Source organism: Centroberyx affinis, unplaced genomic scaffold, assembly GCF_046629955.1.
Source record: "Centroberyx affinis isolate AG114_WGS23_722 - 3 ecotype Tasmania unplaced genomic scaffold, CSIRO-AGI_Caff_v1 ptg000392l_1, whole genome shotgun sequence".
In the NCBI taxonomy this organism is placed as follows: domain Eukaryota; kingdom Metazoa; phylum Chordata; class Actinopteri; order Beryciformes; family Berycidae; genus Centroberyx; species Centroberyx affinis.
Window position 1 is genome coordinate 126958 of NW_027279060.1, and position 26418 is coordinate 153375.

A 26418-nucleotide genomic window follows, 5' to 3' on the forward strand; every position below is an offset into this window, starting at 1 on the left:
TCTGTGAGTGGATCATGTGGTATCAGTGCCTGAGCTGAGGGGGCGTTCAACCCTCAACGCTGTCTTACAGACGAGCCAAGGGGCGCCATGGCTAACTTGGTAACTCCTCCCAAGAAGAATGTATCTTTACCTAAAGGCATAACCTTTGTAGAAGTGCAAAGTGTTTCAGATTTGACTTGGTAAGTAAAGTACTTGCTTTATATTAAAAACAAACGCACTATATATCAAAACCCAAGACTGAACATGTATGCTTGGAGCTGAGTGGTTGTCAGGAAGACAAGCATAAAACCAGGAGACATACTAATGGTTTTGTCTGGCTTGACTTTATTTAAGTAGCTAATCTGGAGGCCAAGCAGGTGTGTTAGGATACACCTTGGGTAACTTGTCTGATAGAAAGACAAATATTGTCAGATATTGTTGTTGCTCGGCTACAAGCTGCAGATTTGCATTCGGCAGGGATTTTGGTTAATGGTGACAATAATGTAATATATCACTAGGCTATATGCTATTGTTTGGCATCCCACGTAAATAGCTATATTGCTGTATGTTTGACTTAGTTATCACACTTTTTTGTTTTTAATAAATTAAGTCATCAATTAGGCTACATTCCTGCTGTAGATTTTCTCCTCTTCATTCTACTACCATAGCACAAATTAGCACTGTGCTTCTTGAATCTTGAAGTAAAACATCAGCCAGCAAAAACTGATTTGTTATGGGGTCCATTGTGTTGTTATTTCCAGCCAAATTATAAGCACTTGAATGTGTGACAACTTCCATTTACGACTTTCGATCTCCGGTGTAGGAGTTTACGAGCAGCACGTGAAGGCAGCATAAGACAGCGTTGAGGGTTTAAACACCCTCTGAACGTCATGTGCAATCCTGTTGTGCGTTTACGTTTTCGGTTGTCAGAAGATATTTTTAACCACAAAAGATCAGCAACATCATCAGCAACTCAGGCTACTCAGCATTTTGCATGGTGATGCTCGCATAAGCTATATTTACATGGACATGTGAGGATCATTAGCCTACCTCAGTGTTTTTCTGATAATATTAAAAGTGAGTCTAATTATATTATAGACTACATAAATGGTGGGGCATTGTGCTTACAGCATTTGGACTAGTTCACTTGATATTATTATAATAGTAACGAATTATTCTTATTCTTACCACATTTTTAAGATATATTACATCTTCTAATTGATAGATCTAGACTGTTCCTTGAATTCTGTATGAAACCCAAAGCCTGTGTGTGGAGAACTACAACAGACAGGTTCAAGTCAAATGAGCCATGGTCTAGCCCAAACTTGAGGACCCAAGTCTGATCAACTTCAGGGCAGGACCCTCATCTTGGGAGTTGTTTGGTATTAGGCTATATGACTGGATTAACTGTGTACCCTAACGGTGGGGATGGTGAAATTCTTATAACATTCTCTCATACGGTACTTATTCCTGGTTTTGCTGGGGACTCCCTGGACCCTCATCCAAAGCGCCCAAGGCCACGGCGGGTCCCCGTACACCAGCTTGGGAACCCGCGGTCTAGCCTGCCTCCAAACTTTCACTTTAAGAAGGCGCGTCTACGCTGCAGTGTAGTGTGTTTATTACAATCCTTAAAGTGGCACATGGAAACCATACTACAGCCGAAGTGTTTTTCATTTGTACATGGCATAACAAATCTAGACGTATAGCCTCTATGTCGCTTCTGTCTGGGGGAATGGCTCGGAGAAACGCAGCCGGGGAACACGAGCAGAAGTTCACGGTAATGTTCGTGTAGGTTGCCCGACTATTTTTATCCTTACAGTGGCGATAGCACCTATATGCGGCAGCTTAGGCTCCTGCGCGGCGCACAGGGAAGCGAGGGAAAGAGGAATCGGAGGAATCAGAGAAACGGGTCGCGGCGGGCTTGAGACGAGGCGAGACATGAAATAGTCACCGGCACGGTAGTGTGGAGGTAGAGCAGAGAGGGACGCACAGGACGTGAGTGAAATGGAAGCTCCGCCGGGGACGAGCCGCTGTGAGCGCACCTTGACCGAACGGGAGTAACCGAGCCGTAAAACCGACTGGGATGGCAGCATCCAGCAACTCAAGCCTCTCAGGTTCATCTGTCTCCTCTGGTAAGAGTTCAAGTAACCTGTACGGAAACTATACACTGAAGCTATACAGTTAATATAATAATAATAATAATAATAACAATAATAATAATAATAATAACAATAACAACAATAACAACAATAATAATAATAATACATCTTATTATTATTATCATTCATTCAGTTTTCAAAAGCGTTATCGTTTTTCTAATAAGTGCAAATGTATGGTAATGTATGTCATAGCAGCAGCGCCTGCTCATGAATCAAACTTTTCTCATTATCTTGCTACTTTGTACCATATAGCCATCGCCCAGCATGCGCTCACCATAAACAACACATGCACCCGGAGGACTGGCTGCCTGGCATTACTCTTCTTCATTTATATTTTTTCTTCTTCGTCTTCATCGGCGTCTTACACGTGTCCAGTGAACATTTAGCAAAAAAAATACAATTCAAGTCGCTTTCAATGACTCATGATCAAACGATTAAAGATTAAGTGAGAAGCATCAATTCCCTACACTGCGTCTGGATGCAGCGGTGGAAATGTTAGAGGGAGTGAACGCCTTTCGTGCGTGGAGGGATTACAAGGTTGTAAGATGCAGCCTGCATGAGGTTTGGTTTGGATATTGTCATTAGATTGCCAATCATCTCCGTCATTTCCTTGTTGACTTTCCACTTGGCAGGCTTCAAGGTAGTAGTCTACCATTTTCCAAAATGCAGCCCCAGACTGGCACTTGTTGTGACATTTAGAAAATACTTATCCTATTATTTCATGGTCTAGTGACATAATACAGTGCATGCTGCTGCAGTATGCACAAAATTTAAAATTCGATTTGACAATAATGAGGTATTGTGAAAATGTGAGTAGCACCTATTATATATTTGCAAAAATTTCAGGGTACAGTTTCCACAGAATGTGAACTGAAAATGGGATTGCAGCTGTTCAAACAAACCCAGAATGAAACAGCAGTTCCATGCCTGCTTCAGTATACTCTATTCTGTGTTGATAAAGCCCGTTGCTCATGTTTGCCAGGGTATAAAGTACAAACTCCACTATCACAGTGCTGTTTGATGTGGAAGCCCCACCAACAACCAGAGAGAGGGGTGTGTGTGTGTGTGCATAAGCGAGAGAGAGACAGAGAGAGAGAGAGAGAGAGACTGTGTGTGAGAAGAGGGAGGGGGAGGCAATTTAATACTAGACTTACACTTAGGTCTAAGTTTTCTGTTTCCACTCAATATTCTACCATCAACAGTCACCGTTTGAAAATACGTAGTGGTATTTTTTCCACCTAAACAACACATTAAAAATCTAAATAGAATACTGCATTCACAAATGTATGCACGGTAACGTTATACGTAGGTTTATCACATGGTGAATGCATAGTACAGGCAGTGTTTATTTTATTTTCCTCTGCATCCCAACCACACCACACAGCCAGAGTCACATTTCCCAAGGTACTGCCCAATGGGAGTGACAGACAATCGTTCCAAGCTGATATAGCCTGCGGAAACCACATGCTTCACAAAGCATTATCTCATGTGTGTGTTGCCGAAAGCAGTGGATTTACTGTTTGACCACTGCTGCTTTAAGAGGAAAGTCTTTTCTTTCTGTGGCGTGGAGGGTTGTCATTACTGTTGGGCTCTCAATATAATTATCAGAGGTTACAAGCTGTGCTGCTGCCAGGGATAGAGTGGTTGTCACAAGGGTATCATTATTTTCATGCAGAGCTTTTTGGCAGTCAGACACAACATTTGAATAATCTTGTCTATGAGGCATGTGACTCAAAAATGAATCCGTGCTCAAATTCTGCTCCATATTAGTCCCCCTGCTCCGGCTGCTGACAAAATGCTCTCGGTTTAGACATCTCAGCTGCTTCTAAAGATAAGTCTATCTAGCAATCTTGTTTTGCGGCTTTTCTTTGTGAAGTATCTGGAGGGGAAAGTGAGGAGATAAAGTTCATCCAAGTTCACTAAGGGAAATATGTGAATAATCATTCACTGATGGCAAGCAGTGATCAGTCGGGATGATATTACACTACGGAATGCTATTACACTGTGGAAGGAAATACTGATTTATTTTATTTACTGATTTACTTATTGTGCTCCTTGCAACAATATTACACCAAAGGGAACAGACGTAAGCGCGCGAACCATTTCATAAATCTTCACTGTAGATACACATAGTCTATAATATTACTAGCTACAACCTTATTACACAGGAGATAGAGGCAAATAATTGGTATAACCCTACGTTCTAGGCACTAACAGCTAAATAAAAAGAGATAAGCTGTAAGGAAAGGAAAAGATTGCCAAATGATTGCAACATATGTGTTGCAATCTTTTCCTTTCTCTGGAAAGATAATTTGTGGCTATTCTTCTAGATCTGGGAGATTCCTACACATTCTTGGCACGAGTGGGCACAGAAACATGTACTGTACCAGTACGGCATTCGCCAGACAGCTCCTGGAAATAAAGCTTTGAAAATAAATTGAGGGATAGAGCATGAAAGTATGCCTTCTGCCCTAGGCCTGAAATGACAAAATTGGACAGGGAGGCAGAATTACAGCCATGTATTACAGTCTTGCACAGTGAGACACACTGCTCCTCAGCAGGATCCTACATGTGTTTTCTAGCAAATGCTGTTGTTCCTCCCAAAATCCTAGGCAGCATGTATTACCTCTGCTTCTATTTGTGTTCCTTTCCTATGTGAATCATTTAGAACTGGATTAGTGACATGTATACTGAGTGACTTACTGAAATAATCTGTTTTACAGCCACAGAGTGCCCCAAGTAACCAGTGCTGCTTGTGCATATGCCAGTAGTCTATCCATTATTAATTACAAGAACGGGTTCTCTCAGTGGCAGCCACTGGGCAAGGTCAGAATCCAATTACCAAATAGTGTTTTACTTCCTCTAAACTAACCTACAGGTCTTGTTAACCACTGAACATACAGCTGCCCTAAGGGTCTCCTGCCCAATAGTACACAACCAAACACCAGTCACAGAGGCTCTCTCATACCTGTCACATATTATCTGGTCCATGGATGACTAAGAATGTGTTGAAATGCTTGGTTTGGACCAGTGTAATACACAGATGGCCTCCCTGCAGGAGCTCTGCTGCATCCCTCTGACATGATGGTCAGGTGTGTGTGTCTGTGTGCGCGCGTGTGTATGTGTATGTGTATGTATGTGTGTGTGTGTGTGTGTGTGTGTGTGTGTGTGTGTGTGTGTGTGTGTGTGTGTGTGAGTGTGTGTGTGTGTGTGTGTTTGTGTTTCTTGTGTGAGGGTATGTGTGTGTGTGTGTGGCTGTGTGTGTACACTCGATGAGTTCTATTCCAAAACGCTTGGTCTCCATTTTGGAAAAAAAAACCTCACTGTAGTTCATCATTAAATTTCACTAAAATGAAATGTTGAGTAAAATTGTTTCAATCAAGGAGGAATTAAGTTACCCTTTAAAATGTTGATGCTATCAATGATTTTGTATGTGTATATGTATTAAAATGGTCAAGTTTATTTACAGCCATTAATCACAGTTACAGTCTCAAAGGGTTTCACAATTTCCACATTATGAAACAATATGAAAATAACAACCTGGACCCTTAGTGAAAATAAGGAAAAACTCCCACAAAAACCTCATGTGAGACCCTTGCCAAGGGTCTCACAGAGAGGGATCCCCCTTCCAGGACAGATCAGACATACCATGTGCCAAGAGTGGGCAAACAAAGTTCACAAAATTGATAATACAGCAGTACATGAACAAAATACACAGAATAAACACAATAAGAATACTTGGTTGAAATGGGGCATCAGTGCCAACTTGGTCACCATTGTTACTGTCGTCATCTAGGTCATCATACAGTAGGAACAACAACTGGTGACAGGGATGCTCAGCACCATCTCAGTCACCATGGACAACAACTATCACCAGAGGCAAGGACCACAATGTATGCCAATGCTCCCCAGCCACAGTCACAACCCTGAAATGAAAAGCGATAGGAGACGCACCCATACACACAGCAGACACATACAGACACGCACCAACATGAATGAGCAGCTGCACATAGACTGGGAAAATAGGACACACCAACTAAATTCCCATGGGCAAGAACCTGCACTAGTGCTAACTAACTAGATCAACATTGCTCAATGAAGAGACTGAGTCACTAACAGGTATTGTGCAAACCTAAGATTGGCCAAATGAAACTAAATTGGTTTTTAGCCTGGATTTAAAGACATCTACTGTATATTAGACATCTTCAATACAAATGTTTACAATACAGTTAAATGCACTAAGGTTTCTGTGTCTGCATTGTTAATGTTGGTTGAATTTTTAGTAGTATCTTCGATGTGCGACTCAAACGAGAGTATTGAATGTAACACAAAGGTTGTTGAAGTATCAAAATTCAGAGTAGTTTTTTCAAACAGTTACCTGTACCTAAACATCTCTGTTTTGTTGGCATCGAGGAGCAGGAAGTTTAGGGACATCCATCATTTGACTTCAGATAAGCGCCTCTAAATTTAGGAATTGGGAGCAGTCATTCAGTTTAATGGGCATATAGAGTTGAGTGTCATCAGCGTAGCAATGAAAATTATTTTTAATGAATTCACTGAGAGGTAGCATGTACATACAGAATAGCAATGGGCCCACAACAGCCTTGTGGTACGCCAAAGTCCACATTACAGTACTCATATTATTGTGGAAGGCGTAATGCATTGAAAGAATGCAATGCATGGATTGGATATAAGCCACAAAAGCACATCCTCTAATACTAATGTAGTTTTCAAGACAATCTAAGAGCATGTTATGGTCAACCGTATCAAACGCTGCACTCAAGTTGTGTAGTAATAGCCCTGAGGTTGAATCAGAATCAATAGCAATTGACCACTTTTATGAGTGCGGATTTGGTAGAATGGAAATACCTCAAACCTGATTGAAACAGTTCAAATAAATTGCCATTGGACAGGTTATCAGGCTGGCTACAATCCTTTTGAGTATTTTGGGAAAATAATGGAATGTGAAGGCTAAAGTAGACACTGAACACTAATAGGTTAGGCTAAGCCAGCGGCTATGCTAGCGGCTAAGCAGGACGACCAGTGACCAGGTGGCACTGGCAACTGCTGTGTGGGACCTGATCACCAAAAGCCAAACAATCAAAAAGCCCAAAATAAACCTGAACCTAAACGCTGAGGTTGATGCTGACAGATTAGGTTAAAACAGCTTTGCAGCTGTAAAACGGTGAGACTAGGCTAAATTGACAAGAAAGTAGTGTTAGCTAAACTGCTGGGTAGCACCCAGGCAACCAAGAGACCCAAGTTAAACCTAGATCACAACCTAAAACTTACAACCTGAAAATGTAACAATAAAAAGTGCCAATCAAACAATGAAATGTAGCAAAGCCTAGGGAGGTGGACTTTTGTTGATTCACCAGGTGGTGAAGAAGGTCTTTGTCACTGGCTGTGAGATTATTTGGTGTTTGTTTGGTATTTGGCATGGTGGTTATTTCATTTCGAAATGGAACTGTTCAATGTGTGTGCATGTGTGTGCGTGTGCTTGTGTGTTTTCATGTGTTCCTGTTTGGTCTAGCTCTCCATATGGATAGGATGACATGGGCTCCTTTTCAAAGCATATGCTGTGTGTTGCAGGCAGCAGGTATTTGGATGTGTTGATCCAACTGTTTACGTTCTCTAGTAGCATCTGGTCTCTTTCATTAAAATGAACTAAAATTATATTGCAGGCATAATTCTGTGTAGGTCACAAATGCTCTAAATTTGTTGTGCTACTCTCAGCCATTACTACCTCCACACAAGCAACTGTTCATGTGCTGAAGTAGAATTTTTAGTGCACAGACTCTTGAGCAGAAGTTATCTCAAGGGATGAAGTCTTAGGCAAGCTTGATCTTTATTCATCACATATTCTCTTTGTCACCAAAGCAAACACCCGCCGGTAATTATTTTATCGAATGTCTCTGACTGGTGAGTAATGGAGGGCAACACAATTAATAGCTGTCTCTTCGGGGAAGAACCCTCCAGCTGTTCCAGAATTTGAAATTCCCCCTGATCAACAGACATAGCACAAACTCACTGCCACTTTGAAATTCTTTTTGATGTCCTTTGCATTTGTGTGTGTGTGTGTGTGTCCGTGTCCGCCCATGTGTGTGTGTGCATTCATGCTTGGATGTGTGTGTGTGTGTGTGTGTGTGTGTGTGTGTGTGTTTGGTTGTGAGGGGGTAGGCATGGTGCAGCTTTATGTATTTGCATGTATGTGTGTGTATGTTTGTGCAAGTGTGTGCCAGTGTTTGCATCAGAACCAGACCCACCCCAAGATAAAGCTGCTGCAGAATTCCAGACTGAGACGGCATTAGTTATTAAAAAGAATCAGATTGAAAAGAGAATATTTGGCAGCCAACCAGATGAAATCACATTCTTTAAACAAGCCGCAGTAGAATAAATCATTCAGATTGTTGCCAGTGCAGGGGTGCAATGACAAAGCTCCAGTGTTTCTGAGGACAATACATTTTCTCAGGCAGTTTGGCCACACATCAGCAAATTGAGCCTGAAGGCTAATCAATCGTATGTGAAGACAGACTTTCTCTGGAGGCGTTCCATTACAGTAAGAACATTTGCCCTTAAAACATCCCCTTCTCAATTGAGCTATCACACTTGTCCATTGTCTTTTTTATCAGTCAGTTACATAATGTATTTGCTCTGTAATAAATTCAACTCTTGCTGAAGTAAGAAGTGTATCTTCATTAAGACAAGCAGTCATGAGCTATTGGTGTGTTTACATGATGATTTTATGATCAGCCTCCTGTCAAGCTCTTCTTCCTCTGCCAGTGAGCAGAGAAAGCAGCATGGAGAAAAGATAGTGTGAGTCTGCAGTCTGTAAGTGCTGTCAGTCAAACAGACTGAAATAGGCCAGGAATCTATAGAGACTGGCACTGCAGTCATTAAGAGAACGAGGCTTTAACACTCATGCCATGTATGAGTCACATTCAGTGTATCGCATTCTGCCCACATCCAACAAGTGCCCATCGGTTTCCATCCACCTCATCCCTTCCCCCCTCAGGTGTGCTTTGCCCCGGTTTGCACGCAGTCCCTCCAGACTGTGGGGTGTGGTGCTGATCTGCTGATGAATGGACAGCAATGTTTTAAATGAAGAGTGTGTATCCTCTGGACCAATGTGATTCACTGGTCACACAGCCAGTAACTCCACCTGTCAATTGAGTCTTCTGGCAGAGGTGCTGGGTGATATACGGGAGTGCTGTGATTCATTGGGGACACAACCCGTGGCCTTTACCTTGATGATATTACACCAAGCCTCTGAAAGACTGAGGAAGCCTATGCACTTATAGATAGTTATAGATGCAGATATTGTGTGCATTTGGCATGTAAAATCTTCTGCCTATGTGAGCTATGCCTCTGGACCAGGCATAAAGATGGCCGTCTCCTTGACTGACATCATTTGGTCCTTCCAACCCATCCCACAGTGCAATGCACACTGACACATGTAGCAAGTAATAATCTAAATTAAAAATAATGTAATAACTTGTCAAAATGTAATAAAATGTTTCTCTATATGGGTCAAAATTGTTTCCTGATCATGTAAAAACATCACATCATTACATTAACCAACAATTATTACTTGAGGAGGGGATTATTACTTCATAAGGGGTGTACCATGTTTTTTACTGATGAGGTAATAATAACATTGTAATGTAATAAGTCAAGTCATTGCTGTCATCTAATTATTATGAATTGTAACATGATAAATCAACATTATTATTACATCATCAGTTTAAAATACACCTTTTATGAAGCAATAATATATATAATAATATAATGTAATAATGTTAATGTAATACATTGCCGGATAATGTAATAATATTACAATATTACATAATAATGTTTAATATTACAGGCAATTTATGACGTTAACAGATTTTACTAAACTTTAGACTCATTTAGTGGGACATTTTTATTACATTTTGGTAAGTTATTACATTATCAGTTGTTACAGGGTGTTTGCCTCATTACCTCTCCTGTTCTTTTCAAACTGGTTTAAATGGATGTTGATATGTGGACTGCTTGCACTGTTGGATGGGTATGAAAAAAGTATTGACATCTCTTTAGGATGCCACAGTCTTCCTGCACCTCTGTCAATGATCAGATACAGAGGTTCGACCACATGTCAGTGTGCATGATGCCAGATTTAGACTGAAGAAGTTCCACTCATAACTGTAGATATTCCAGGAATGTGATCACAATCACCTAATCAGACATTAACAATACAATCATAAAAACAAATTTTCCCAGAGGAAAATCCCATGGGTGTTGAGTATTGTATTTTCTTTCCTTAATTTAATTGGGTGTGTTTGTATTCTTATCAATTAACACTCAGAATAGAGTTGTATGTTTTAGGGAACTTGCCAGTGGGCAATATGGATCTGGTGTGTGCCAACGGGATGGTAAGTGAAACAAGCGGACATCTGTATTGATTGTCCTTGAATCAGGGGCACTGAATAAAAGTGTATTCACTGGTGCATCTCAAGAGGCAGCTGCACAGTGGGAAGCCCTATGCATAATTATAACAGGGAAATAAACAACACTGACATAACCATGGTGAAGGGCTCACAGTCAATCCACAGGGAAGGGAATAAAAATGGAGATTTTAATGAGAGAAAACAGGGCACAGTCTATTAACACTGTGGTTCATAATAGAAATTTTCTTTGTTGTTATGGTTTTCAGACCCCGAGGACTACCAACCACCCATATGGAAGTCTTACTGTAAGTACCTATTAAAATATATGTGCTGATTAGGACTGTCTAACCCTGACTTTGGCCTCTAGTGTGCTTGTCAAAATAATGGACAATTTATGTGTGATCTATAAAAAACATAGATACGTTTTTTCTATACATGGAAGAATTGAATTTTGTAGCATGGGATGCAATTTGATATGCTGCAGGTACCGAAAGGCTAATGCTACACACACACAAGCACAAAAGGCACACACAGACATACACTCACTGAGTACTTTATTAGGAACACCATACTAATACTGGGTAGGTATCAGCTTTCAGCTCAATGTCAACCGGCTACCAAAGTGACATCCGCCTCATGGTTTGACGTGTTGCATTCTGAGATGTTTTCTGCTCACCACAGTTGTAAAGAGGTTATCTGAGTTACTGAACTGCCGCTCACTGGATGTTTTTGGCTTTTCGCACCATTCTGTGTAAACTCTAGAGACTGTTGTGCATGAAAATCCCAGGAGATCAGCAGTTTCAGAAATACTCAAACCAGCCCGTCTGGCACCAACAACCATGCCACGGTCAAAGAGATCACATTTTTTCCCCATTCTGATGTTTGATGTGAACATGAACTGAAGCTGCTGACCTGTATCTGCATGATCTTATGCAGTGCACTGCTGCCACATGATTGGCTGAATGGATAATTGCATGAATAAGCAGGTGTACAGGTGTTCCTAATAAAGTGCTCAGTGAGTGTATACACAAACACACCTACCCACACATCTCACTCGCGCACGCACACACACATGCACACATACACAAAGCAGCAAATTCCAGATCTCTGAGGAAAATAGGTTACCATAAGCCAGGAAATAAGATTTCTACCTGTAAAGAGGCTCAGCTAAAACGGGGTCTTCAGAACACCCACCTCATTATAGATTGCTGTGTTACAAGGGAGGAATTGGGTTGAGATTATATGCATTGCATCTGCTAGAAATGTTGGAGCAGAGCACAAATCATATATATTGGAGAGTCTTTTAATTGGTTACAGCTGGTTTTACTCTAATAATACTCCACTAATACCCATTATATTTTATAGCTTTTGTGTACATTTTTGTCTTAATGGAATGGTTTTATTACATCATCTTACAATAATGCTGGATCTCTGATGTCTCCGATCTACTCCTGACTCCTCTGGTCTCTGACTGAGGTATTTTTAGAGCTCACTATGTCATGGGAATGGAAGATGTCCAGGTCTTGCTGGTTGACTTAAGTCACCCTGACAAAATACGAAAATTCACAGTCAGGAGCCTTCCTTCCCCCGCCTGGAGAATCTGCTGTGGTTAAGACTTAGCTCAGCCTCACACAGCGATTTGTATGCTGTAGTACCATACGATAGGGAATGCACAGTGGTGTCCTGTGCCCAGTTATTGGTATTGAGGACACTCCCTTCGTTTTTTACTCTTCCATCCTCATCCACAGGGTCATGAACTGCCAAATCCCTTAGGAAGAAGTATCAAGGAGGGGTTCATTATAAATCAGTAAAGTTATTCTATTAATAATCCAGGATTTTTATATAGAGACTGTTTCAAGGCAGTATGCTCAGTTTGTAAAACGACAGAGAAATTTGCACAGCTCCAGTTCTAGATGCCTGGAGGATAACACATGAAATGTAAAAGAAATCCTCACACAGCTGCCGATTCCACTGTTGTGATAATATTTCCATCCTGAATTGGTGAAGTATGTACTGTAGGCGTAGGGAAGTATACCATTGTTTATATGGCCTGACAGAGATCCAATTCAGGATTGAAAAATGACATTGAAACAGTGGAAACAGCAGCTGAGTGTGTTGGCTTTTCTCTTCTATTTAATTACTGATTCTGATATCATAATTCTATGAGGCTGCTGAGGTGCTTGTGGTGATTTTTCTGCATGCCGCAAATTCCTCAGTTCCATTTTCACTGGTTCCACTGATTTACTTTGAGTTCTCCCAACACTTTAAGTATGCCTAATCCATGTAAGCCTGGTTGTGCTGCATGTGTCGGGGTGTGTATCCCTGTGTTCCAGTCAAAATGAATAATGTACACTGTGAGCATCGTAGAACAGGTCCACCGCTGTGAAATATGTCCTCATTCACACAAAGGGATTCCAGATGCATGGCTCCTGCCATGTAAACCACTAAGTGGTTAGCCACACATATCTTAGCTAATGGCCTCTGTTGTACCTTGGCGGGGCAATGTCAGAAACTGGACTTAAGGAGATTAAGCAATGAGGTGGAGACATACTGTGTGTCCAGTACAGTGTCCTGTGTATGACCCCTGCACTGCATCATTTGGTTTACTTCCTCTTTGATTGTGTACTGAGCATGTTTTTTTGGTAATGAACTACAACATGTATGTAATTGATGTGTTTACCGTTTGCACTGAGCTATGCACATAACTCAGAAGAACAGAAAAGCCCCATTAACATCCATGTATTTCTCTAACAGTGTACCAGCTACAGCAGGAGGCCCCGAGGCCAAAGAGGATCACGTGTCCTCAGGAGGTCAGTACATCTGTAAACAGGCGTGCTATAGGCTACAGTGTATGGCCAAAATCAAAGACACAAACATAAAGTCCTGTGATAATGAAGGAGGTTCTGTGGGAAATTACCTGGCATATTCTAATAACATAACAATTCTGAGTGAATACCATCTCATGATTTATTATGTTTTTTGGCATTTCCACTATTTGGACAGTTGACAGAGAAGGGATGACATGCGACAAGAGTCTTTTGGATTATTTGAACCCAGCAGGTCATGTTATGTGGTATGCGCCTCAGCCAGCTGAGCCACCAGTTCACCCCATTTTTTTTTTTTTTTAAGGGAACAGTGTTTTCCAGGATAACAATTCTCCTTTCAGCAAAGCAGAAGTGGTCACCCAATAATTTGAAGATCACAAAATGATGTTAGACATATTGACAATACATTTTCATAAAACAGTTATGATCATAAGTGAGATTAAGAGTTTCTACAGTGGCATCTGAGATGGTGTTTTCTACTGTTTTTGCATAGAGGGCCTGGATAATGACTTCACTTCATTATGCTAGTAGTGTTTAGCACTGACTGTGCCCTTTACAAGATGACTTGATCAAAGCCATGCCAGATAAAGCACATATCATTACAGTGAAGGATGTTTTTATGCTGGCATTTCCATTAGAAAGGGTTTTGTTTTTGCCCAAACCCTGTGCAAGATTTCCAATGCAGATACACTATACACCCACAGTATGACACAGTGGCACACTAAATATTAAAACTTTGCAGCTGGCCATCAATCACCAGTGATTTTTTTGCACTGCCTCTAATCCACCTCCACACTCTGTGGGCTGGCTTTGTGGTTTGGTAGCTGACAGAGATAATCTGTCCTGTGGTGTAGAGCCCTTTATCTTTCACACAGGCTGTAAGAACAATTGGCAAGGCCATTTAAGTGAGCTTTCATATCATATCACTCCAGCCAATATGTCTTCTCTGCTTTACAGATGGAGACCAGACCCAAATATTATGGCAGAGAGTGAGTGTAACTTAATTATTGTCATTATTTTTATGCCTTTTCCCAATATACCTGTGCTGAGAGTGGGTGTGTTTTATCATAATTGTCTAGCATTAGATGTGGTTAGGGTTTTTAAGACTTGTGGGTGGATGGGTGTGTATTTGTGTGTATGTCTGTGTGTATTTATTTGCATGTGTGTGTGAGAGAGCTCTGATAAGATGCTCTGAATAAGAGCGTGAGCTTAACACCTAAAATGTAAATGTGTGTGTGTTGAGAGAGTTATTTAAATGGATACAGGAGCTAAAGCAACCATGTCGTTTTTCACAGATTCCATGGCATGATCTCTCGAGAATATGCAGATGAGCTGCTTGGGAGAGCAGAGGGTGCTTACCTCATCAGAGAGAGCCAAAGACAGCCGGGGACACACACCTTGGCCTTAAGGTACTAACATCATCAGTATGCAGCACAGACTCCCTTAAAGGTCTGCTTCATCATCAGCCCACTCGCTCGTTCAGCCTCTAACTTGTACTTGTGCTTTCAGTCAGTCAGTCACTCACTCAGTCAGTCAGTCAGTCAGTCAGTCAGTCACTCACTCTGTCACTCCACTCACTCACTCCCTCCATGTCTGTGTATCCCAATCTAGGTTTGGGCACCAGACCCTGAACTACAGATTGTTTTACGACGGGAAGCACTTTGTGGGGGAGAAGAGGTTTGAGTCGGTGCATGACCTGGTGACAGATGGCCTCATCACCCTCTACATCGAGACCAAGGCAGCAGAGTACATCGCCAAAATGACCACCAACCCCATCTACGAGCATCTGGGTTACACTTCGCTGCTCAAGGACAAGATGGTGCACAGGCTGAGCCGGGGACGCACAGAGCCGCGCAGAGTCACCTTCCAGAGAGACGACAGGGTGAGTCCACATTCAAGCTTGACTTTTACTTTAAGTGTACTTTTTGGGCAACAGGGTGGCCTAATGAATAGGGAGTAGACAATCTGGGTTCAAGCCCCCATGTCAGCAAGCATCCACCCTACTGAAGTGTCCTTGAGCAAGACACTGACCACCCACCAGTGTCTGACCTCCATGTGTATTTCCCCATTATTACTTTTATTACTTTTCCCCCATTATTACATCAAAAAATAAATAAATAAAAAAAATATTGCCTGAAATTCATCATTCAATATCTCTAAAATATAGAGGAACCGGTTTGGAAAATTGATATAATTTTCTCAGCCAAGGACCTCAGTTATCCTTAAAGTTCCATAATTTGTTTTAATTATTTGGTACTATTAACAATTTTACAAGAGTAGGTGTTGCTTTTTTCAAATGCTGGCTCATTTGGACCAAAACTGTTCAAATTCATTAACATTCCAATATGTGCGAAATAGTATTACACAGTAAGATTAGCATGCTTCTGGAGAGGATACTTTCTCCTGGGAGTGAGAGCAAGGTACATTATCCCCGCAGCCCCTGGGTGTGTTCGCTTCTGCCATGCTTCATTGCCTCCTCTGAAAGGTAATGATGACCAAGGGGACTGGGACTTTGCTCTGCCTGCCATGCGTATCAGACACTGATCTTGGGTGAGACAAATTGCACATTGTAGTCATTTGTTCTGATGAGCTGTTGTTGAATGATTGTCTGTGAATGATTTACCAGTGAAGAACGTGTATGTCTGTTTTCTGTCTGGGGAAGAAACATAACTATCCCTCCACTAGGTGGCAATCTAAACTACAATTGCTTCCCCTCTCTCTTGCCTGATGCTGGAATTTAGATTCACAAAGCTCTTATTATTAATAGATGCTAATGTTTTCTTAGCCTTTTCTTCTGCAGAGAAAATGTCTTTCATAAGTTGTACCCTTTATGTGTCTCTCAGCTTGAAGAAAAGATGTATTGCTTAGGGGATATTGTGTCTTCAACATGCCAGCTGATAGTTTGTCAGCTTGACAGTCAGTCAGTGACAGAGACATGACAGTTCTGTCAGCAGGAGCATCGGTTACCGCAGTGTTATCATCATCAGTCTTCAATCTGGTCTTTGTGACTTGAAAAATTAATGCAGGCATTTTGGACCTAATGGCCCGTAGTCTGTCTGGTCAGTAGTCTGTGGACTCTTGGAGATTCCAAATGAGCTTAGTACTTCACATGCCACTAACAACCTCTAGGAAGAGGCCAAGGAGCAGAGACCTGCCCTCATTAGTGCCCTAAGACATGCAGACTAACCTACATTTGCTTAACACACAAAGTTCTAAGCTTTGTCAAATAGTGAAAATGAGTGTTGCTCACTGTTTGTTTGCAGCAACGACACTAGGATTTCATTTCATGGACTGCAAACTGCAGTAAGCTCCCTGTGGCAAGTAAAAATCTGGAGCATGGCTCTAGTTAAATGTCAGATTGTCAGTTATCTGTGTGCTTTTGTAAAACTGACTTCACTGCCAAGCATTATACACAATAATCTGAGTCAGTGACAGCTCTGATGATAGCAGCCTTTGCCAGGCAGTGTTTGAAAAACACCTGCCAGTCACTTCCAAAGAAAGGAAAAAAAACAGAGTTCAGTATTTCTGTCCTCCCTAACATTATGTGCTAAGAAGTGGAGACTGGGTCCAATGGCCTGAAGCTGTGGTTTCTCTTAGAACTTCATGTTTACCAATTACACAACCACACCCTCAGGCGTCAGAGGCACAGTAGCTTCACTGTATAGTCAGCTTTCACATGTATTTACTTGGTGTCAGGTTGATACCTCCGTATTGCTATGAGTGCAAAGGCTTGTATGAGTAAAATTCTCCCAGAAGATGTGAGAGGTGCTTGACTCAACCCGTATAACAACCTCCTGTGTTTCCTTGTCTTTTCACATGCCTCCCCTTATTGTGTGTGCCGGAAGTGCCTCAGTGGCCAAACCTCACACTCGCCACACTGGTTTGATCTCGGCGGGGCTCTGGATACAAGAATGTGATGAATGTATCATCAATTAGGCTGGCCCGGCTGCATAACCTGGATTTTTTTAAAGAAATGATTGTTTGTTAGGATAATTACCTGTCCCTCTCCCTGGAGCTTCCTGCAGTAAACATGCAAAAATAGTCAACAGCTATTCAAGTCTTTCAGTTGTAAAATGCAAAAATGCTGCTCTCACAGCGTTGTAAGCATACATTTCCAATAGCAGACTTTTAGAAGTGATTATTTATTTTCAGCCTCAGAAGACAGATCCGTTCTCAATGCTCCTATTGAAAACATTTCACAAAGGGGCTGTCACTTCCAGTTTTTAATAATGCACAATATACTCTCACTACTGTGCTCTTCAGAGAAAGTCTATTTTTCTGTTTGCTGTAGATGTTGTTAGGGTTGTTTTGTTTGGGAGATGTGCACAGTGCTGTCCTGCTGTTCTTACTGTGTCAGTGCCCACTGAAAGACTTGTGCTGTTTTCCCATGATTCCAAGCACTCACAACAGAGTCTGCTCAGCTGTGCTCTCACAGAGCTTTGTGGGAATAAAAGAGCCAGACCATTGAAAAGAAAGCAGGGCTTGTAGTCTGACCACCTTTTGTGTCCTTTCTTCTCAGCCCTTCTTTAGGAGACAAGAAGCCATCTGCCTAGGGACAAAGAGCACAACCCTCCTCTCCCTCCCCTCTCTTTATGTCTGTTACACATTCTCTCAACCCACTTCCCTTTTCTCCTCCCTCAGAAGGCTAAAATATCTCTCAGTGGCCTATTCCTCATCCGTCTCCTCTGATTTAGCTGTGGAGCTGGTATGGTATGGCATGTGAAGGTCCTTTCAGAGGATGTCGACCACAATGACAAATGTCCTCACCTGTCCTGTCACTCCCTCAGCCATCACTTGGTTTACTGTTGCTCTCAGACAGCAGTTTCTATATTGTTGAGAGGTGGCTGGTACCCAAAAGGCCCAAAGCAATTTTTTAACTCAGCTTCTGTGTCTATCAGGCTTGTAAGCTGCCAGTCCTCTCATTTTATCTCAGCTTTGCAGTTGCCCTTTGGGTCTTTTGCTCTCCCCTAGAATTCCGTTCCAGCACTCTACTGTCATTACTCTTTATCATCCTTTCATTATCACAAATCCAACACTTACTTGCTTTCTGACCCTTTCTCGTTATTTCAAGCAACAGTTTCCCTACTTTGTGACTCATTTTCTCTCCTGTATTCTTCATCAAATGTTACATATGTCTTTCCATTTTCAGGATTTGCTATCTGCAGTTTTGCAGTTTTTGTCCAATAGTTAGACATAATATATTGCAGGTATTTCTTATCTGACATGCAGTGTAATGTCGCATGTATAGTTTGCAGTGTTGTCAGTGTCCTATTGTCCCTCGGTTCAGAGTTTGTTGATTAACTAGATGACCAGAAACCCTTTTAGTCCTGCTGACTTGATGTTTACAAGCAGAGCTAATAGGGACAAACACAGCATGGACACGGCAACAGCCCCCCGCTGGCAAAATATATTGCTACAGGCCTGCAAATGAGCTCCCCATGGGATTTTACTTGGATTTGGGCACTGCAGGATTATGCCCTGACTAAGGATTATGGCGGTAATCCCTACCAATCCCAGTAGATGGTCTGGTTCTCTTGGTGGTCTGACAGCAGAGTGATTGGCGGGAGTAGTCTGCAGTCGGAGTGTCTGTAGGCTCCAGTCTGTACGGCAGTGTGGGGAATTCCACCAGCAGACTGACATAGCTGGAGGTCAACATCTAGTAGATTTAAGAGGACACAGCCGTGGCTCCGGCAGGCCAAAGAATCTGGGTCTGGCTTTGAGCAGACGTAACAGCAGAGTGACCCATGTAGGAGACCTGGTGCTGACTGAGGACTGCTGGCAGTAGAGTATTATCTCCAGTTAAGTGAAGTGGAGTGTGTCCGGAAGGCAACGTGCTAATGGGAGTGTGCTCTGTGCTATAGAGAGGGTGTCTGGACCATTGATCCTGCTTTAGAGAGCTGTTGAGCTGTGTGAAGCGGTCCTGACAGCACCCCGCCTCCCTCCTGGCCCCTCCCCACCAGGGACCCTGTTCTCTCTCTTCCCTTTCTGGGTGTGTGAAAGAGGGCCATTGTGTGAGGCACACTCCTGCCCTCGGGCCGCCCACTACCAGTCCCGCTCCCCCCTGCTCCTGCTGCTCGCTCCTGCCGCTGGACTCAGATCAGATGCAGAGCCAACCCCGTCCTGGCTGTCATCAGTCGCCCTCCTGGGTCAGAGGGGAGTGGAGCGTAGCTGCCGTGTCTGCGCTTGGCTGTTGCCGGCAGCGTCTGCTGCACAGCACTCTGGTCTCCCCTCCGCACCTTTCCCCAGAGGAGATGGAGAGCCTGTGGGAACCTGACCAGACGGCCATGGAAGTAGAAGACAGCCGAGGAGGTTTAGGAGCGGAGCTGATAACCCACAAGGCTAAAAGACAGGAGAGGAAGCGTCAGGAGCTGCTGGCTTTGGCTCTGGGAGTCAAACTGGGGAGCAAGGGAACACTTCTGTGGAAGCCTATTAAACTGTTGGCCTCCTGTCCACAGATCTCCTCCCCTCTGGTCCGGCGGAGTGCCTTGAAAGACAGCCCGGAGAAGCAGTGCTCCTATGAGAAAATACACAACTTCAAGGTGAGCAGCTGTTTATGTAACTCAAAGGATGTGGTGAGGGCCAGGAGAGACGTTTGACGGCTTTAAAGGCACTGTGTTCACACCTTCGTTTGAATTTTTTTTCCCTCAGGAAATAATACAATTTCAACACAGTTTTCCATTAGTTCTCACAGGACTGTCTGAAATGTTAAAACAATCTCCAGAAAAGGGGCATTTACAGAAGTGTTTTTTCCTGCCTCAAAAGTTGTGAACAGTTTAACTGTGTGCTTGTCCCAGAGAGCATAGTGTGTTTTTATCTTGTCATGAGAACACATACAGCTGTCACCCATATGCATTGAGCATGTCTAATGAATACACTCAACCCATTAACAGCACAACACATTGATCATCATTGATTTTCAAGCTCTTAGACTCCTTTTTGTCTGATGCTGTTGATTTTATAAAACCCAGTTATAGAGTTGTAAAGTATTTTACAATCAATTGTCTGCTCTCAGTGACATAGTGTAAGTGCATAGTGCAAAGTGGAATAGAGTTATTGTGCTGTAAATATACAAAAGAGAATTTAAGGCACAGGGATACTTTGCCTCTGGGCACCTAAACATTCTTGTAATTGTATCTTGGGTTTCAGTTAACCTGCAGGTTAAAAAGGGCCCCAGCTTTTTGTACGCTTCCCCTTTGAAAAAGAACAAAAACTATCCACTCACCACCTGTTGTCTGCCCTCTTCACTCATCAGTCTACTATATCCTAATGAAAGTGTGTGTGTGTGTGTGTGTGTGTGTGTGTGTGTGTGTGTGTGGATATCCCCCCATGTACCTGTGTATCCAGATTTTGAGGGTGTACAGCATGTGTACATCTGTTATTTTGACTTGTCGGCTTGCTTGTGGGCATGTTTGCATGTATCCAACTGCCCAGGAACAGATGCCAGACACATTATTGTAAATCCCTTAATCTGCCTTGTATATACAAATACCCACATTTGGCTGGGGGTCCCATCCACTGTAGCCTGGGATCAGAGGGTAATCTCTATCCAACCCATCTAAAGTGAGGTTCTCCTGCTTTGACTGGACATAGCAATGACTTGCAATGCTTTCAGTGTGTTAAGGACAGTGTCTTTGTGCCTGTGTATAACCATATTGGCTCTAACCCCAGGTACACACGTTCCGAGGGCCACACTGGTGCGAGTACTGTGCCAACTTCATGTGGGGCCTCATCGCCCAGGGTGTCCGCTGCTCAGGTAACCATCCTCATCCTCAACCTCAAAACTGCTTTTACTGCACATGATCCATCTGCTTGGACTATCACACAGGTCATGGATTATGCAAGAAATGTATGATCTATGACTAACACTGTCCTGTCATGGATGTTTCAACTGCATAATATGAAAATGGTTTGTTCCATGTGAATTAGTCCTAATCCCAAATCCCTTTTTACGGTCCTTTAACATTCTTCTGTGACACCTGTGACAAACTAGTTGAGCTCCTCCTGTCATTAACAATCTATAAACTGATGCCAGAACTTATCAAAGCACATCCTTGAGAAGAACCCAGTCAGGCAAAGACATATTATACCTAGAACTGAAACTGCAGCAGTCTTTTTGCACTCTCTTCCCCTCAAGAATATTTAATTGCAGTGACACTGAAATAAAAGAAAATAGATGTTACATGTCTGCTATTTCCTATTTCCCTTTTTTAACTAGTTTTTCCCTTTTAGCTGCAAAGGCCTGACATGTGATGCAGTATGTTGACATCATTTGTACCATTCATTTCAAGTTATGCTTCTCTGCCACAAGTTCAGCATCATGGTATGACATGATTAAAGATATGCTAACTTTTTATACACAGAGTTAAGGAGGTTATAGAGCATCTCAGACACCATACACCATAAAAACAACAACTAAAAAATCACTAAAACTTACATACATCAAATAAAATGACTGAGTGCTTTAGAAGTATGATAAAGCACTGGTCAAATCCGATTGATGACTGAATATAGCAACAGAACTAACTGATTGATCGCATATCACAGTTCACTGGGGATTTCAAGTTTTCATTGGTCACAAGATTCTTTCATTGCGCACATACAATTCTGACACCGCCATGCCCGTTGAGAACTTGCGTTCTCCTTAAACAGAGTGTTTGTTGTTCAGGCATTTGCTATGCTGATAAGCCTCAGGCAAGCATTGGTATCATCGGATACCTCATGTGCTATGGGAAAACAGGAGAGACTTCTTTGTCCTCTCTGGCTCGCTGTCTATCCTCTATGTTGTCTTATCTCCTGCCACACTCTCTCTGGCAGTGTTGACTGAGAATGAAGACCCCAATCAGCAGACCAACATTAACGTGGCTCAGGCAGTAAAAATGCCAAGTCTGTGTGATGAACGATTCAGCTGGATGCTCTGTTTGAGTCAGACACCCGCTTCTCAAAGCCTTCATTCCTGCAGCATCTCCCCTGTTTGCCTGCTCTATCTTTATCACGGGGCAGCGCTGCCTGCCACACAAGTAGGCACTCTCACACACTCCGCTCTCACCAGCTGTCCAGCACCCTCGATGTGACTAAAACTACAACAGTAACACCCGCCCCCGCCAGAGCCATGTTCCCTGTTATCCACCCTTGGCGCAGTGCACCGAGACAGCCAGGCTAAGCTGCGGCTGTACTGTCTGACAGTGCAGTTTATCACTGTCTTTGGCAAGCCTTTTCAAATTGCTGTCTTAAGCTTGCTGTGATGGCTGTGTTATCATCAGTCCGAGGCTTATCTCTCTCTCTCTCTTTCTCTCCCTCACACACACACATGTAATGCTAGATTGCGGGCTGAATGTACACAAGCAGTGCTCAAAACTGGTTCCCAGCGACTGCCAGCCGGACCTGCGCAGGATAAAGAAAGTGTTCAGCTGTGACCTCACCACGCTCGTCAAAGCTCATAACACAACACGGCCCATGGTGGTGGACATGTGTATTCGAGAGATAGAGCTGAGAGGTAAAACACAAATCATCAGTTGCTACGTTTTTTTTGCTTTCAGAGCAATTAAAATATGCAATTTAGTTAGTAAATGCTCATTTCAAACATTCAAGTATTCTGCTATTCCTTTTGCAATGATGAGAAATGTCACTGTACTATTTGTATGTGTATTTGGCCTCTGTTTGCTAGAATAAAAGCAGTGATTGTTGATTGATTTGTTTCCCTAGAGCCATTCATTTTTGTTTTACATCTATTTATATAGAATGTAGTGTAAGAGGAAAAACAAGCCAAAAAATTGAGACAAGCTTCCCAATTTTTCGCTTGCAGGTCTGAAGTCTGAGGGTCTGTACCGAGTGTCTGGCTTCTCAGAGCACGTGGAGGATGTGAGGCTTTCCTTTGACCGAGGTTTGTTAAAGTTAGCTTTCTTTGCCCCGGGGTCTGGGTCTTTGGGTTCGTAGGTTCACAAATTTAAATAAAAAGCACATTGCAACAGGATTGCAGCAGTCAAGGACAATACTGCATATGATTTTGTGAGTTGTCGAGAAGTTGAGAAGTCTATTTACTCTTTGTGGACAACCACATTGGAATTTTAAAAAATGCAGAGCTCAAGACATATAAGACATAAAATAAATATGATGAAACTATACTATATTATAAGAAAATATGGTGGGAAAGCACTGTGGGTAGACCATAAAACAGTCCATAAAGTGCAAGTGCAATTTAATGGTTAGATCTATTGTTTATAATGTGTTTAGTACTTGTAAAGAAACAATATAGTTAGAGAGTTATACAGTGAAATCCAGCTTTTCAGTTGTAGTACAAAATTAAATGCCAGTCACACGTTTTCTGTTTCTCATCGACAGATGGTGAAAAGGCTGACATCAGCGCCGATGTCTATGCAGACATCAACATCATTGCTGGTGCTTTGAAGCTCTACTTGAGAGACCTGCCCATTCCAGTCATTACATTTGACTTGTACTCAAAATTTATTCAAGCTGCAAGTAAGAGCGCATCAACTCTGCACCATTCGCTGCCATTACTTTGTTGCTTCTCTGCGGTGTCCTGATACTAACTGTGTTACTAATTGTGTCTTGTAGAGATTCCAAACGCTGAATCCAGACTGGAGGCCATCCATGAGGGTTTGCTGCAGCTCCCTCCAGCGCACTACGAGACCCTGCGCTACCTGATGGCACACCTCAAGAGGTCAGTTCACAAGGAGAAATGTAATGGTTCGGTTCATTCTTTTCATTTAATACTCCTGAGGCGAACCAACCCAACAAGAAAAGCAGACATTTTTCGAATGTTTGAAAACATTTGAGGGTTTTTGTACTTTGATTTGTACTTGATTCGTCTCTCCTTACAGACTCTGGTTATTTTCTTGTCTTTTACAGGGTGACAATGTTTGAAAAGGACAATTTAATGAATGCTGAAAACCTGGGGATTGTCTTTGGGCCAACGCTAATGCAGCCGCCGGAACAGAACGCCTTGGCAACGCTGAACGACATGAGGCAGCAGAAACTAGTAGTGCAGCTTATGATAGAGCATGAAGATGTCTTATTCTAAGGACTGGGGCATGTAGGCCTTACATCGGAAACGAAGGACAATTATTTATTCTATCAAAGAGGAAATTTAAGCCACGCTGATTCTAATGAAGTGTCAAAATTGTTTCTGTTGTAATCAAATCGAACTTGAAATGCTTCTTTCTCGCATGACTGTTTTAGTTGAAGTCGGCTTAGTGTTGACGTTATGTCTTGTTACTGTAAGTTTAGAGTTTTCATACTAAGCCAAGACCATCATTTTATATTAGGAAAGACTCCAGTGTTTCTAACTACCTACAGTGCTGTTCCCTCATAACTTTTATTTGAATAGTGTCACTACCAGGTGTAGACTCAGTCATGACGATAACTTTGTGTGAAATCTGCTTCCAGGCAGAATGTCTTCGATGTGCGGGCACACAGTGTTAACCTGTGAAGGCCTGGTGCTGTATAAACCAAGCCTCATAGCAGCAGATTTAACGTTCCCATATTGACTGGTGCATTTTGTGTGCATAATGTGTTGTTTGTGGGAATGCAGGTTAAAATTTGAATCAAAGAATGCAGATCCTTTCATCTGAGATCAAATCAGATCATTTATTGGTCAATATTTTTAACCGTGTGTACTAAAAAACGAGAGATGAGACAACTGGTAGCTCATGAAGCACTTTTTTGCAAAGAGTGTAAGGATTTATTTTGTAAAGATGTTTTATTTTTGTCTTTTATTCTGCATCATGTGTTTTTGTCACTATAATATATATTGTCAAGAGTGTTATTTGTTAAATCGATGTCTAAATACAAACCTGTTCACAAAAGATGTAGAGTCAGACAAGTTACAGTTTAAGGATCCATCATTTTCATTTTCAACACATTCAGTGACTATTTTGGTGAGGAATACATAGGTGGATTTACTATTCACAGGTCATATTGTAGCCTCTGAAGCAGATGAGTGGAGCTATATTGTACACCTATTGGTTGCCAGTTTTGCCAAAAGGGTATTTCAGTTTACAAGCTGTTCTCTGGGATATTTTCAACTAAAAAATAAGATCTGGGCCCAATATTTGTTTTTTTTTATGCCAATAACAGCTCGGTGCAGCTATAGTTGCCATTAACTCATTAGTCATACTGTAGCTGTACCAAGCGTCTTCCTTTCACAGTTGATTTGATGTAATTAAGTAAATCCTTTCTACAAATCCATTTTATCAAAATGTATTTTTGTGATGGTTGCAATTAAGATTGTAATTTATCAAATGATGATTTATTAAAGGATGTAAAACTTCCATTTAACATACTGTGACCTATTGCAATTTCTCAAAAGGTTTGTCTGCATCCCACACCCAGAGAGATTTAACATGACCATACTGCACTGTAATGCCTTGGGAAGTGGTTCAGGCAGAAGAAAGACTAAGTGTGGTGCTAGCAGTGATTGTTTATGAGTGGTTGTTGCCATAATGTTGCCAGGTATTTTACCAAGAATGCCATATCTCTTAACTTGGCCCCTCCTCCAGTTTTACCTGTAGGTGTGGTCAGGGAGGTGGAACTTTGCCAGTTATATAGACTGGATGTATGAGCTGCAGTGGAGAGAAAAACAGTGGTGTTCTTTGTAAGAGGAAATATAGCAGTCCTACAGTGCTTGGATTCTGTCTCGCCACTTTCATGGCGCCCTCAAAGTCTGGAATCTGTTCTTGGGTTTCAGAGCATTCACTTGAGCAAATTACATCAAAATGTAATTTGAGTGTAGGCTGAGAATGTCAGGGCAATATCATAAAACAATAACGGCATTCTTGCTCACACCTTTCTTCTTTTCTTTATTTAAAAGAATTTTGATGGGATTTATTACAGTTTAATCAAGTGGTTAAATAAAGAACAACTAACAAGCAACCAACTAAATTTAAATGCAGTTCAAACGTGTTTCTCTGTACTATAGTATTGCCAACTGTGGTTTCAACTTAATCCTTGTAACTGCAGGGTTGGCATTAATTTGGTGCCATTTGGTGAGGCTGTTCAGGCCTGTGAGGC

At 42.0% G+C, this 26418-nt stretch overlaps 1 protein-coding gene across 4 annotated transcripts; it reads left to right on the forward strand.

Moving 5' to 3' along the window:
• Positions 1 to 1625: 1625 nt before the first annotated feature.
• On the forward strand, positions 1626 to 25650 carry chn2 (chimerin 2). 4 transcript variants are annotated; one of them, XM_071516068.1, is made up of 14 exons: positions 1626 to 2111; positions 10834 to 10872; positions 13322 to 13377; positions 14350 to 14381; positions 14688 to 14801; positions 15004 to 15274; positions 19671 to 19682; positions 19848 to 19931; positions 21061 to 21145; positions 22712 to 22885; positions 23195 to 23272; positions 23731 to 23868; positions 23965 to 24070; positions 24259 to 25650. In XM_071516068.1, the coding sequence occupies exons 1-14, from the start codon at positions 2063 to 2065 to the stop codon at positions 24428 to 24430; spliced, it is 1410 nt and encodes a 469-aa protein (XP_071372169.1). In that variant the 5' UTR covers positions 1626 to 2062; the 3' UTR covers positions 24431 to 25650. The 4 variants fall into 4 exon arrangements, with proteins under 4 accessions (XP_071372169.1, XP_071372168.1, XP_071372170.1 ...); XM_071516069.1 differs by lacking the exon at positions 1626 to 2111 and adding an exon at positions 8884 to 8920; XM_071516067.1 differs by lacking the exon at positions 19671 to 19682.
• Positions 25651 to 26418: the final 768 nt, after the last annotated feature.